The sequence below is a fragment of the Papaver somniferum genome, unplaced genomic scaffold, assembly GCF_003573695.1.
Source record: "Papaver somniferum cultivar HN1 unplaced genomic scaffold, ASM357369v1 unplaced-scaffold_107, whole genome shotgun sequence".
In the NCBI taxonomy this organism is placed as follows: Eukaryota; Viridiplantae; Streptophyta; class Magnoliopsida; order Ranunculales; family Papaveraceae; genus Papaver; species Papaver somniferum.
This window is the reverse complement of record NW_020619603.1, coordinates 13355823-13369300: the sequence shown is the minus strand read 5'-3', so window position 1 is coordinate 13369300 and position 13478 is coordinate 13355823. Positions and strand designations below refer to the sequence as shown.

General features: G+C 36.3%; 1 protein-coding gene across 1 annotated transcript; it reads left to right on the top strand.

Annotated features, from left to right (window-relative positions):
- Positions 1–10107: 10107 nt before the first annotated feature.
- Positions 10108–11715, top strand: LOC113328108 (LRR receptor-like serine/threonine-protein kinase GSO2). The gene is made up of 2 exons (XM_026575200.1): positions 10108–10498; positions 10643–11715. Exons 1-2 carry the CDS (start codon positions 10108–10110, stop codon positions 11713–11715), a joined length of 1464 nt encoding a protein of 487 aa, XP_026430985.1.
- Positions 11716–13478: the final 1763 nt, after the last annotated feature.

Here is a 13478-nt window from a genome sequence, read left to right as displayed (position 1 = left end):
ATTGATCAGTAGCTACACAAAGTTTAATGCGTGGGACATATATTAACTGTACCATCGTTAAAACTGTACTAGATTTGTGCCCGTGCTACGCACCGAACATTTTTTCTTCTCCTAATCATATTTCTTATTTGGCATGCGCGAGGCTCCACTCTGCCCCGTGGCGATCCCTTTTATATTTGGAGTGTGCGGGGCATCGCCCCGCTCCATGGTGATGCCTTTTTGCAGCGGCGAGAATGCAATAAATAGGAGGAAGATGATATGAAATTTATTTATTTTTATACACTGAGAATTTTTTTTCTTTAAATCTGATGTGCACCCCTTCCGGTGGTGGTGCATTTTTTTATTTGGTAATGAAAAAAAAAAAAGAAACTTGTTATTGACCCAATGTATCTGGTCAGCACTACAACATGAGATCCATCAAAATTCAAGATACTGAAAGTTACCTGTGCAAATAGCCGAACCAAAGCATTTATGGAATCTGCATCGAGAAGAGGTGCAGAGGTTTGCCACAGAAAGAGGAACATCAAAGCACACCAAAATCTTGATAAGTCCAACTTCAATTTTCTTTCTTTTTCTCTCTTGTGCTCAACAACCTCATGGCAAAAGTCTATAATATTGGGAAGCTAACCATTTTTGTTTCACAATACTTGTATTCTACAACGTACATTTTTTTCATATATAAGTTTTTTTTTAATAAATGATCGACTGTTAGATATAACTACCACTCACAAAACAGACGACCCTCTCAGTTTTTGTCATGATCCAAATGATAACATGAAGGAGGCTTAGAGTTTCATCACGCATTTTTTCTGCTCTTGTGGTACCACTGTAGTTACAACAACCATCTAAGTTTTATGTCATGATCCAAATGATAACATGAAGGAGGGTTAGAGTTTCATCACGCATTTTTGCTGCTCTTGTGGTACCACTGTAGTTCCAACAACCCTTCCTGGAAGATCGAAGGCAATGATATTCAGCACGTTAATTAACATGAAATTAATATCTCTACCTACAGCCTAACCAATATTGTTAGTAGGGGATTTGTTTGACTGCTTGGTTGATAGTTTCTTTAAAGACCAAACCTTTAATCTGATGGATTGGATGAGGGTAACTACGGGGAAGCCATTGTTCTCAAACATTTTAGTGCATCTGATTTTCCAGAGTCGCCACCAAATTACTCTTGGGAACAGTCCATTTCAGTGCCAAAATTCATTGGTCTAAAAAAATTCCATTCCCAGTTCTGCGCTCTGTGGGGTATGTTTGGTGTACACAAAATGAAGCTAATACATAATATGTTTCACTGAGCATACAACCGGTGAGTAGGATAAATCTAACCTCAAAATGCTTTGATGTGCGGTCAAGCTGCAGATCCGACTCCCTTGACATAAGTTTAACCAAATTAATACTACTGTTAATGGTGGCTTGAACCAAATCCTCCTGAAAGATTATCAGATTTATCAACTGAAACCTAAACCGGAACCGTAAAGAAGAACACAATCAGCTGCACCCAAACATACACTAAAAATCAAAGTAGATTCTTATATTCAGAAATAAAATTCAAATATATAAAATGACAATATTATACCTTATGCAGCAGGAGTGAGATCACCAATTTCACTCGGTTGAAACACTATCAGTGTTTCCATGTATGCTCAAAAACAAATAAACCCAAAGTTGGGGAGACCAAAGTATAATTGGTTACTTTTTGACTAGTTTAGCCATTTTAGCTATGCTGGCTTGGAGCCGATAAACAAAAGAAATGACAATAATGCATCCAGTGGCATTTATAATGCAGTAGTCACTAATACAAAACCATAATTGAAAAATGAACTTGACCAATCAAACAAAAAATATATAATAAGTATCAGTTCATATGTAGAGTGTTACCTGGGGTATGTTGCGGACTGCAGAGACATCTATAACGTATCTGCACAGAACGCTTGGGCACAGTCCATTTCAATGCCAATATTCATTGGCCAAGTCCTAGAGTATATACATTGTGAAGGCATGTGCATGGAGATTGATGTTGTTGTGTGGGTTGTTATACTAATCTGCTAATGTAATGTAGAAATATGCATTGATCGGCTTAATCCCAATTCACTTGACCCCGATCCTACAAAAGTGCAAATCTGGGATTAAATAAGATAAGACCTAAGTATATGTAAGAATGTATAGGCATTATTAGTTACTTATAATCAGCCAAAGTGGCATCCAGGATTTCAAACTGGCAGCTAAGCCATAATATACATACATTTCTTTTACATTGTCACATTGAGCAGGAGATTAGGGAATTAAATAAAAGACTTTCAAAGACCTCAGTGTTGCATATGGAACAAACCTGCAAGACATAAACCAAGGAGAATAAACATGAAGTTTGAACCAACATATAGGTTTATGAGTGCAGTCTGCTCCCATGAATAGTGATAAAGTTTACTCACCATGTCATACGAAACTAAATAAGGCATAATAGAGAAAAATGAGCAGTTCAAGCCATGTAATTAACATTTCGAATGGTACATGTGGTCAAATGGAAGCGTTCTAACCACTGTCGAAGCATAATAAGTAGCAACAATTTCAGAAATTGTTGAACAGGTAGAAGAGATGATTACCATGTTGGCTACCCTATGAAATATGTAAAGAGAAGCATACCCCAGAAAAGTACTAAAACCTGCAAGAGCTTTCTTGCAAACCCGTTGTAAACTGCAAGAGCTTTGCTGCACTTCTTTTAGTCGCCTACCGCCTGTTAGTATATCTGTACACATACACACATTATGCACATCATAATTTATGTTTTAGAAGGACTAATAGAAGTTTAGAGTCCATGGAGAATAAGCTAGCGTTATTTTTACCTCTTATATCGGATGGTTGTACTCTATAAGACATCGAGTTTTTAATAGAACAACATTTATTATATTAAGAAGAACGCGGAACGTTATGCTACGCGTCTTTTGGTAAGAAAACTTCACCGACCGATTGTAATTGGCCTGGGTGCACAATATATATCAATGAGTTTGCTTTTCTTCCCAGACATGATATTCTAAAACAATTAAAAACCATATAAGATTTTACACTGATAATAAATGGTTCCATAACAGATAATTACAATTTATGCATGTCTTTTCGATAAATGCTTCTCATTGTGCATCCTGCCACTTCGTTCTTCTCAGCCTTAATTAACAGAACAGGAAACATAGTAATCCAATGTTCAGATGCTCAACATTAATCTAGAAAGGAAGAAAAGCGACCTGAATAGGAAAATTGAAAGAAAAAAAAACCTTTGTTTTGAGATGGTTTCAGCACAACCTTCTTTCAAGTTTCGTTTTCAACAGTGCAACATGCTTAAGAATCGCAGCTATATCTCTTGAAAATACATACTTAACAATTATCTAAGTACCAAAAATCTTCAAAAACCCTAGAATTCGCTAACCCTAAATTCTTAACAATTTGAAAAACCAACCAAAAAGCTCCAGCAATCCTAGTTTTTTCTTTTTGAAACTCTTTGAGTTGATTTTGACCGAAAGTGTAATTAAATAATTTTCTGATTCTGAATTAAATTTTACCGTTTATGAAGTTTATATATATATGGACAACATATGAATCATCCAGTTTCCTTACTAACACAATTTCCATAATAAGCTGGAAACAAAGGAATTCACGATTTCCATAAAATTTGGTTTCCTTATTAACGAAACAATTGGGAAAAAGTGATTTTCTTATTGGGTCCGGATCGTCTGTGCCACTGCTTGGGTGTGCCCTATGTGCCACACCAATAGAATGACGCCAAATATTTCCTCCCATTAACGATAACTAACTAACTAACTAGATTTTCTATATATAACAGCAGTCATTTAGGAAAGATAATCAATTATGTACTAAAAAAGAGATTACCAGTATATAGAAAATCTATTTAGTTAGTCATGGTTAAGGAGAGGAATGATGTGGCGTGTTTCTATTGGTATGGCACATAGGGCACACACAAGCAGTGGCACAGACGATCTCGACCCTTTCTTATTGACGTGATTTTGTTTAGGCAAAAACTTTCGTGACGAAAGTATTGTCCACCTAAGACGGTGTTACCAACGCATAGTTAAGTATTTGGTGTAAACACGGTGTAACAAAATCAATTAGGTTTAAACTTTGACAGAAGTGTTGTCCACCTACTTTTCTGTAGACGGTGTTACTGACCACCAGTTAAATACTTGATGTAAACAAAGTGTAACCCAAATTTTAATATTTTGACTAATAGAATTTTGCCAAGTGTCCTCACCGTAGCTTCTGCATTAGAAAAGGCCTATTTCACCCAATAGGAAGCGAGGGTTCATCACCGTTCAACGTGAGAGCTTATTTTGTCAAGGCCTTTAAGGGAGAAGATTTGAAATTTTACCCTTACCAATATGACACACTGACAAATATATTTCATCGATTAACCATATAACTAGTAAATTTTGTCGGTTCGAATCTTATCTCCAGATATTTCAACAAAATGATACTAGGATCAAAGAGAGATTAAATTGAGGCTAGGTTAGCTAACTTGAGACGACTGGATTGGACATATTAACTAGTATTGCTAATCAAGTTCAAGATAGTCTAATCGAAGTATGAGTAATAAGCTGGAGTTCTTAGAGTTATGATGCAATGCTATTATGAATCTATAAATGTTGCATCTAAGCCATTCTGCATATTCACTCATCAAACAAATTTTATTAAGTAAATTTCTTTTCATGTCATGCTTCATTCGATAAGAATAATAAAGTAACATTATTTCATCTTCCCTCATTTAAAACACTAAGTCATATAAATTTCTACGTCGCACCGTGAGTGAGACACCCCCTCAAATTAAATTAGATATAAAAGTTTTGGGCATTAATAAATCCGGTGAGGACACGCGAAAATTTATTAGAAGGGACATTAAAAATTATGTTACACTCCGTTTACACCCGGTATTTAACGGGACGTTTGTAACACCATCAGTTTAAAGGTGGGTGGATAACACTTAAATTTTACATTTACATCTAAATCATTAATGACACCTGGATTACACCAAATACTTAACTGGACGTTACTAACGCCCAGTTAAGTAGACAATACCTACGTGAAAACCGCTAAAGCTAACTAGCAGACCTAACGCTATACCGCTATATTCATATTCTCTGTTATTTTTCGGTTTACTCAATTCCGAGGTGCTGTTGACGAGGGGTTGTGGAGGAGATTATCTTCTCTAAATCTTGATACATTAGGGAGCTGGTGGAGATTGAAAATCACTCAAGCCATAGCCAGAGCAGAGAAAGCAGTGGTGATTGCTAGCAATAGATTTGGGGATTTCTGGTGCAAACTGAGATTCATTGTGCTTCAGGGAGTTAAGAACATGAATGGTGATTCAATCGACTTGGGTTTGTGCTAAATTTCTATTTTGAGTTCTTGGCGTCAATTGAAAAGAAGATGACAGCAAACAAAGCAGGGTTTTCTGTGTGGTGCTTGAATCTGATTTGGGGGTGATGAAATTGTTTTCTGCTGGTCAAATCGTTTTATCGATTCAATTTTTGTCCATTAAAATTGATTTTAATTGTGTGTTTGATATTTTATTTTTTGGCTAATAATATCTACTGATAGATTTGTCTCTTCACCGAGATAATTTTAGGTTTTGTGTTTTGATTTTATTTTTTAGTTTAATTCATATCAACTTAAGTGTTCGATATGATGACTGAATGAAAACAACTACCAATGAAGGTGTTGTTATGGGGAAAGAAGCCCAAGATCTCCTCCGGAAACTTTAGATACTTATAAGCTAGATGGGCAGTACCAGCCAGAAGTACAATGTTATACCAGGATCTGATTGCTGCAAACTCAAATCCTTTTTCTGTTTTCTATAGGTGCAAAATTATTAGTGGTCTACTATTTTGATTTTTTTTTCCTGTCCATTGAAATTTATTTTTATCACGTTGTTGGATTGAAACTGATTTTGATCTCTATTCACAGATCCACGGATGATTAGGTTTTTGTAATCGTTTGGTGAAGGAATAGATTTAGTGAAATGGGTTCATACTGCACCAGAAATGGGAGACATACCAGAGCAAATATTGGATTCAAGGTTGAGTATGATTTCATGTGCTTGGAGGAAACAAATGCTTGCAGTTCTCAAAGTGGCGTTGCTTTGCCGAGTAACTATGGCATTTGATTGCCGAGTAACTATGATAGGGTATTACTTCATATGGATCAAAATAGAACTTAGGGATTTGTTATGAGCCTGGCATTTTCAGGGCGACCCCGAAAGAACTAGGGGCGATTTTTTTATTCCCAACCCACAGCCAAGATTAAGGGATGTCCAAAAGATAGAAGAATACATTAATGCCCTTCTTAAATCGGAAATTATTTTGTGTCCGATTGTTAATATTAAATCGGTAATTAAGTAACACAAAGATACTACTGATTGATATAAATTTGTGTTAAATGTGTATTTGGGGCTACTATTAATCGGAAGTTAACGATAAATTCATTTACTACCGATTATAGGCTCAATCAAAATTAAAAAAATGGTAGTTATGTAAACTATTTTGACTACCGAATATGGTTGAATATTTGCAAAGAGAGCCACTGTACAATCGGAAGTCAGGATTCTACCTCATCTACTACCGATTATAGGCTCAACCAAAATTCAAAAAATAGATGATTTTGGCAAAGTCACATTTTGGAGCAACTCTATATTCGGTAGTTATATGAACTACCTTGACTACCGATTATGGTAGGATATTTGCAAAGAGAGTCACTGTATAATCGGAAGTCAGGATAACTTCATTTACTGCCGATTATAGGCTCAACCAAAATTCAAAAAATTGAGGATTTTTGCAAAATCACATTTTGGGGCAACTCTATGTTTGGTAGTTATATGAACTATCTTGACTACCGATTATGGTAGGATTTCGGTAAAGAGATCTACTGCATAATCGGAAGTCATGATAATTTCATTTACTACCGATTATAGGCTCAACCAAAATTCAAAAAATTGAGGATTTTTGCAAAATCACATTTTGGGGCAACTCCATATTCGATAGTTATATGAACTACCTTGACTGCCGATTATAGTAGGATATTTACAAAGAGATACACTGTATAATAGGAAGTCAGGATACCTTCATTTACTACCGATTATAGGCTCAACCAAAATTCAAAAAGTTGAGAATTTTTGCAAAATCTTATTTTGGGGCTACTCTATATTCGGGAGTTAAATAAACTGAATTCACTATCAATTATGGTAGCATTTTAGCCAAAGGTCTACTTTAATCGGGAGTCAAGATAAAAAATTTTACTACCGATTATAGAATAATCAAAATTCAAAATATAGAGGATTTTATTTTGGGGATACTTTATATTCGGAAGTTAGATAAACTAAATTGACTCCCGATTGTGGATCAACTTCCCGAATGTGAAGTTATCTACCGATTGTAAAGAGTAGTTTGGCCATTAAAAAACGGGAGATAAGAGACGGCTACATTTTACGTTTGGATGACCTTTTTTGTCTTTTTGTGTCGCCCCTAATTCTTTCGGGGTCGCCCCTAAAAATGTCAGGCAAAATAAAACTACTACTTCATAGTTACCAAAAATTATTAGGATTTTAGGATAAGAGAAAAAGGAATGTGGTGCCCTGGAGTGATCTTCACAAACTTATTTGTCCTCTTGATTCAGATAAGATTAAGCTTCAATATCTTTATGGAACTTTGAAGGTCGACAAGTTGCTCTACTGCTTTAATTAACGGAAAATGGGTCATTTGTTCAAATATTTTTAAATCACGGTTCAAATGGACGAGTAAAAAATAGTTTGGGTGAAATGGCAAAAAAAAATTTTAAGGATGAAACTGTTTTCATCTTAGCTTAAATTTAAAAAATAGTAAGGATGAAACTGGATACATCCTGTGTAAATTAAAAATAAGAAAAAATATTTGAAAATGGGCACGATGAAACTGGTTACATCCTGCCTATTTTTACATTTTTGTTCAGTTAAACAGTATCAAAATCTAACTGTCCATTTCACCCAGGACTTGTTGATTTTGGTCTTTTTAACCAATTTTGTGTTTAATTAATTATCCCTGTATTCTGGTACGACTAAATGAAGCATTGCAATAAGTTTTCCCAATTCGCTTGGTCATAGTTGATCGAGCCCACACAAATAGCAAAGCGTCACACAAAATAAAATATTTTCAGGAATTGTCGTTCCATGCAAATAGCAAAGCGACGGTGCGAGGCGAAGCCGAGCCACACCAAATAAAATATTTTCAATGTTTGGAATTGTCGTTCCGTGCAAATAACGAAGGAACGGGGGCGAGGCGAAGCCGAGCCACACCAAATAATAAAAAAATTTATGCGACGGGAGAGGCGACGCCGAGCCAAACCAAATCAAAAATGCATCGCGAAGGGACAAGACGAAGCCACATTACACCGAATCAAAAATATGGTTGAAAGAAAAAAAATGATGGTGGATAGTTTTCGGGTCTGCCCGGTAGATAGCACGGGCACAAAATCTAGTATTTTTTTATTCATCTTTATTTCTTGGTCTTTGTTTCATCTACTACAGAAACAGCTCACGGATGCCATCAAAAGGAAAGAAGGCTCTCCTCAATATCAAGTCATCTTTGAATGATCCTTCAAATCGCTTGATTTCTTGGGGAGAAGGCAGACAACGTGAAAACTGTTGCAATTGGCACGGAGTCAGATGTTCTAATGACTCTTTTAAGAACCGTGCTACTTGAACAGCTAGCTAACCGTTGTGTAACAGCGATGATGACGTTGGTATGTACAATGGCAGAGAGATGAGTAAATTCCCCTATACACGTCATGTACAAAAAAAACAAACAAATTACTTTCTGTTTCTATTTTCTTCTCACTTTTTTCTCTTTCTGCTGTACAACCATATTTTCTCTTTCTCTTTCTACTGTACAAAAACACCATGAATTAAGATGAAAAACCAAAATCCAAATATGCTTGTTTTACTATTTTCGTAGCAGTAATGGATCAAAATTATAATATTCCCTGATCTTCAATTTCTTATCCATTTTTTATTCTTGATTTGATTGAATAAATTGTTGCTGTAGATCTGAGAACAATGAAACTTCAAGCAAATAAGTGTCAAATTCTTGAAAAACAACTAAAGTAGAAGAAGAAGAATTGATAAGCAATAAAGAGATTTTTGATTATAATGCAATATGGGTTCCTTACTATTTAATCTAACACAGATGCATGGGCTGTTTCTGTTTGATTGATGAAAAAAGTGAAGAAAGAAATTGCTAAGGAGTAAGGAAAAAAATTGAAAGAAGGTTTGCTTAATACTCAGTCGTTAGATATCTCCATTATGACTGTTAGATTCTCTATATGACTTATCCAAACACGAAAAACCTTTATCATTTTCTTTAGCATTAATCCCGATGATCTGGATAAACTCAAAAGACACGTATTGCTGCCACTATGTCCGCCACGTAGGATCAGCGGTCATTCAGCTGTTACCAAGCGGGTCATATAGCATTTTCGCTCTTTTCATGTAATCCCCATTGACCTTCGAAACATAGAGCTCGAAAATTACATGATTGAACAGGTAGAGTTTCTTGGAATTAGTCGGCCACCAACAATTACTATGCTGCAAGGTAAAATCTCTCCTTTCCTTTTCAACATTACCCATCTTGAGTATCTTGATCTTGCGTACAATGATTTTCAGGAATCAGAAATCCCTCTTCAATTTTCTGTTCTATCAAAACTTGTTCACCTTGATCTCGCTTTCTCCAACATTTCAGCATCATCTCTCACAAAATTCACCAACCTATCCTCTTTACAGTACCTTGACTTGTCTTGCCAAGGATACTTCTTTTTTACAGGACTTCCTGCTTACAAATATCATCTACCAAGTGGGTACAAGGGTTAGTGAATCTCCAAGTACTTAGACTGAGTGGTATTTCTCTAAATGAGGCCACATCTGGACAAGAAAATGTTGGTGAACATATATTGTATCTTTCTAATCTTCGAGATCTCGATCTCTCATATTGCAATATATTTAGCCCAATTTTCCTCCTCAATCAGTTTCACAACCTTTCCCGTCTATCCTCCCTCAAAATGAATCACAACTATATGGTGAATAGCACCCTTTTCAATACAGGCGTGATTTCTCCATTCCCAGCACAACTCTCTAATTTGACTTCACTCTCTATTCTTGAGCTAGTTAATGGCCAACTAGGTGGTTCACTTCCTTATCTTCCTCAACTTACAGAGCTTGATGTGAGTAGAAGTTTTGATCTCCATATTGATTTAACTAAGATGTTCAACCAGCAATGGCCTAAACTACAAAGACTTTGGATGTCGCACACAAAAGTTACCGGACAAATTCTGGATATGATTTCACATGTGCCGGTATTGGTCAGTCTTGATGCCTCAGGCTGTTCAATTCAAGAAACCCTATCCAGTATATTAGCCAATCTTTCTCAATTGAAGTTTCTGGACACCAGTAGCAATTCCATAACAGGTGATATTCCTACTTCCATCTCCAATTTAAAACACTAGGACACCCTATACTTGTATAGAAATAATATCCAACGTCCAATACCAACTTCCATCTGTGAGATGACCCCCCTTCGCACACTTATTTTGCATAATAATAACATAACAGGAACGTTATCAAATTGCCTAAAAAATCTCCAAAATCTTTGGTACTTCGGTATTTCAAGTAACTCCATTGAAGGCAGCATCTCAATCATCCCTTTGGTCAACGAATTAAACTTAGCTGAATTAGATACGAGTTCAAATATCAAGCTAATTGTAGTTATAGATGATCACTCGAATGTGTACCCTAATAGTAAACTAAAGAGATTAAGGTTGACCTCAACCGGTCTCAAAGGATCTCCTAATTTCATTTGTAATTTGACTGGTCTGGTAGAGTTGGATTTGTCTCATAGTAACCTAACCGGAACTATCCCTTCTTGTCTTTTCAAACTAAAATATCTCAATGAATTACACTTGGGAAACAACATGCTTTCTGGTAATCTACCTCTTCCGCCTCAGAACCTTTCAACTATCGATATATCAAATAACAAATTAAGCGGTGAAATCTCTATAGAAACAGGAAAAAGGCTATCGAATGCCAAGATCATCCTGCTGTACGGTAATGAACTTTCAGGGTCGATTCCATTTTCTATATATCCCACAGAATCTGATGGTGGTATACTTGATCTCTCCAGCAAGAGACTAAACCGGAGTATTCGTACTAATATATTTCCTGGGAGTACTCTTGCTTCTCTAAACCTTGGCGCCAACAATCTCACTGGAATAGTTCCAAAAGAGCTGGAATTTGCGAAAGATCTACAGATTCTTTTACTAAATGACAACCATCTGGAGGGTACTATAAATTTCATCAGTGGACTTCACAACTTGGAATATCTCAACTTAGGTAATAACAACTTTGGAGGCAGTATACCAACTGCTTTGGGTTCAATCCAAGGCCTTAATGTCCTTTCTCTAAGGTCAAACAAGTTGTACGGGCCAATCCCTGAGGAGATTCTTTATTTACAGGAACTCTGTGTCTTAGACTTATCCCTAAATAATCTGTCAGGTCATATTCCTTCAAGATTAGGAAACTTGAGTGGATTAACAATAAAAGCACTTGCTACGCGCCGGGCGGACCCCATAACCATCCACCATCATTTGGTCCATGTTTGCTATGCATTGGGCATCTTTTTCTTTTAACCATATTTTTGATTTGGTAAAGCTCGGCTTCGGCTTTCGCCTCGCCTTGCCCCGTCCCGGTGTATTTTTTGATTTGGTGTTGCACGGCTTCGTCCGTCCCGTCGCGATGCCTTTTTGATTTGGTGTGGCTCGGCTACGCCTCGCCCGGTCCCTTAAGATTTTTGATTGGGTAGAAAAGAATCTGCAGGTGAGGCAGTAGAAGAGTCATCAAGATCCAAGCATTGAAACAATAAATATTTCGATTCCACGAATGACACATAAGATATTGTTTCATATTTTATGCTCAAATATTGCTCTCAATTTGATTAGATATAGACAGATAAACATTAATTTCAGCAATATGATTTTTGATAATAGAGATGATCTCTGGCAATCCTCTACTCTTGGGATGAGATTGAGTCCACTTACATCATGATCTGTGCTGTTAGGCCCTTCCGAACTTAAAATTTTGAAACAACATGGTCATCAAATGTTAATCCAACAATACTCTGCAAAATAAAACGTTATCACTATTATATTTATCACTGCAATTATCAAACATGTCACATTTGAAACTGATTATTCTTGACCTACGCAACTATATGGCATTATACAATTAACACACCTTGTGTGCAGATTTACTAAACTGAGTTGTAGCATTGCTAACCGCGTAAACCGTGTTACTGAAAAGGCTTCTGGCGCCTTCTATCATGCCTGTAGAAAGCACAAATGGTCTCTGTAAAAGACGGTAGAATCCAAATTTTAAAAGTCGTGATAATGACTACACCTTATAAACATGCTAATGACTATCTTTAAAGAGTCGCACCTCTAAAGTTCCCATGGCTGGTACTGATAGGAAATCTTTGATGCCAAGTCCCATGTTGCTCGCAAATCCCATAGGATTGCCTATTACACCAGCAGAACCAAATACCTGCAATTTAAACAATTCTGACCATAAATAATAGCCAAATATATACTAAAAAACTACGGTTAATATTTGAAACTACATAGAAAACGATGCCAGAGTTCTGGCGGGAGAATATACTTTACAAATTATCCATCAGAAGGATATTTGCTTCAGTTTTCTTAAACTTCAGGAAAACCTAAAGAGTGGTTCATCAAGGGTAATATATTCCATTTATTAGTTAAACTTCGATATATGTATACAGAAAGACATACGGACAGAATCTTACTTTCCTGTTACATTCAGAAATCCTCTCAGAAGTTACCATCTGCATATCCCATTTAAGTTGCATCCCTCCATTTACTTGCATCATTGTACTCTGGGCCGTCAGTGAACTTACAAAGAAAATTATGGAGAAGGTGTGTACATTTAGATCAAAACGGAAATGTTTTTGTGTAGTTGCTAAACTGATCTGCTAATGTAGAAATGTGCATGGATCCGCTTAATTCCGATTCTCTTGACCCAGATCCTGCAGAAGTACATAAACCTAAGTATATGTAGACATTATTAGTTACTTATAATCAGCCGCAGTGGCATCCAGGATTTCAAACTGGCAGCTAAGCCATAACTCCACATACATTTCTTTTACATTTTCACAATGAGCAGGATATTCATAGACATTAAATAAAGTGTCAGGGAAGACTTTCATAGACCTCACTGTTGCATACATCACAAACCTTCAAGATAGAAGCATTGCAAGGAAGAAAGCACAGAAGTGCATCCAGGAGCTAAAAACCTGCAAGATAGAAGCATTGAAAACAGGTTGAATGAAGACTAAAACAAAATTGCAAGTATCATATCTTGGTTAAGGTGGTTCACG

Bases quoted from the DNA above. Each gene is read 5' to 3' on its own strand.
- LOC113328108 (XM_026575200.1), top strand. From the start codon at position 10,108: ATGGTGAATAGCACCCTTTTCAATACAGGCGTGATTTCTCCATTCCCA. The intron at 10,499-10,642 runs GTGATATTCCTA...ATAACATAACAG, and splicing joins CAGTAGCAATTCCATAACAG to GAACGTTATCAAATTGCCTA.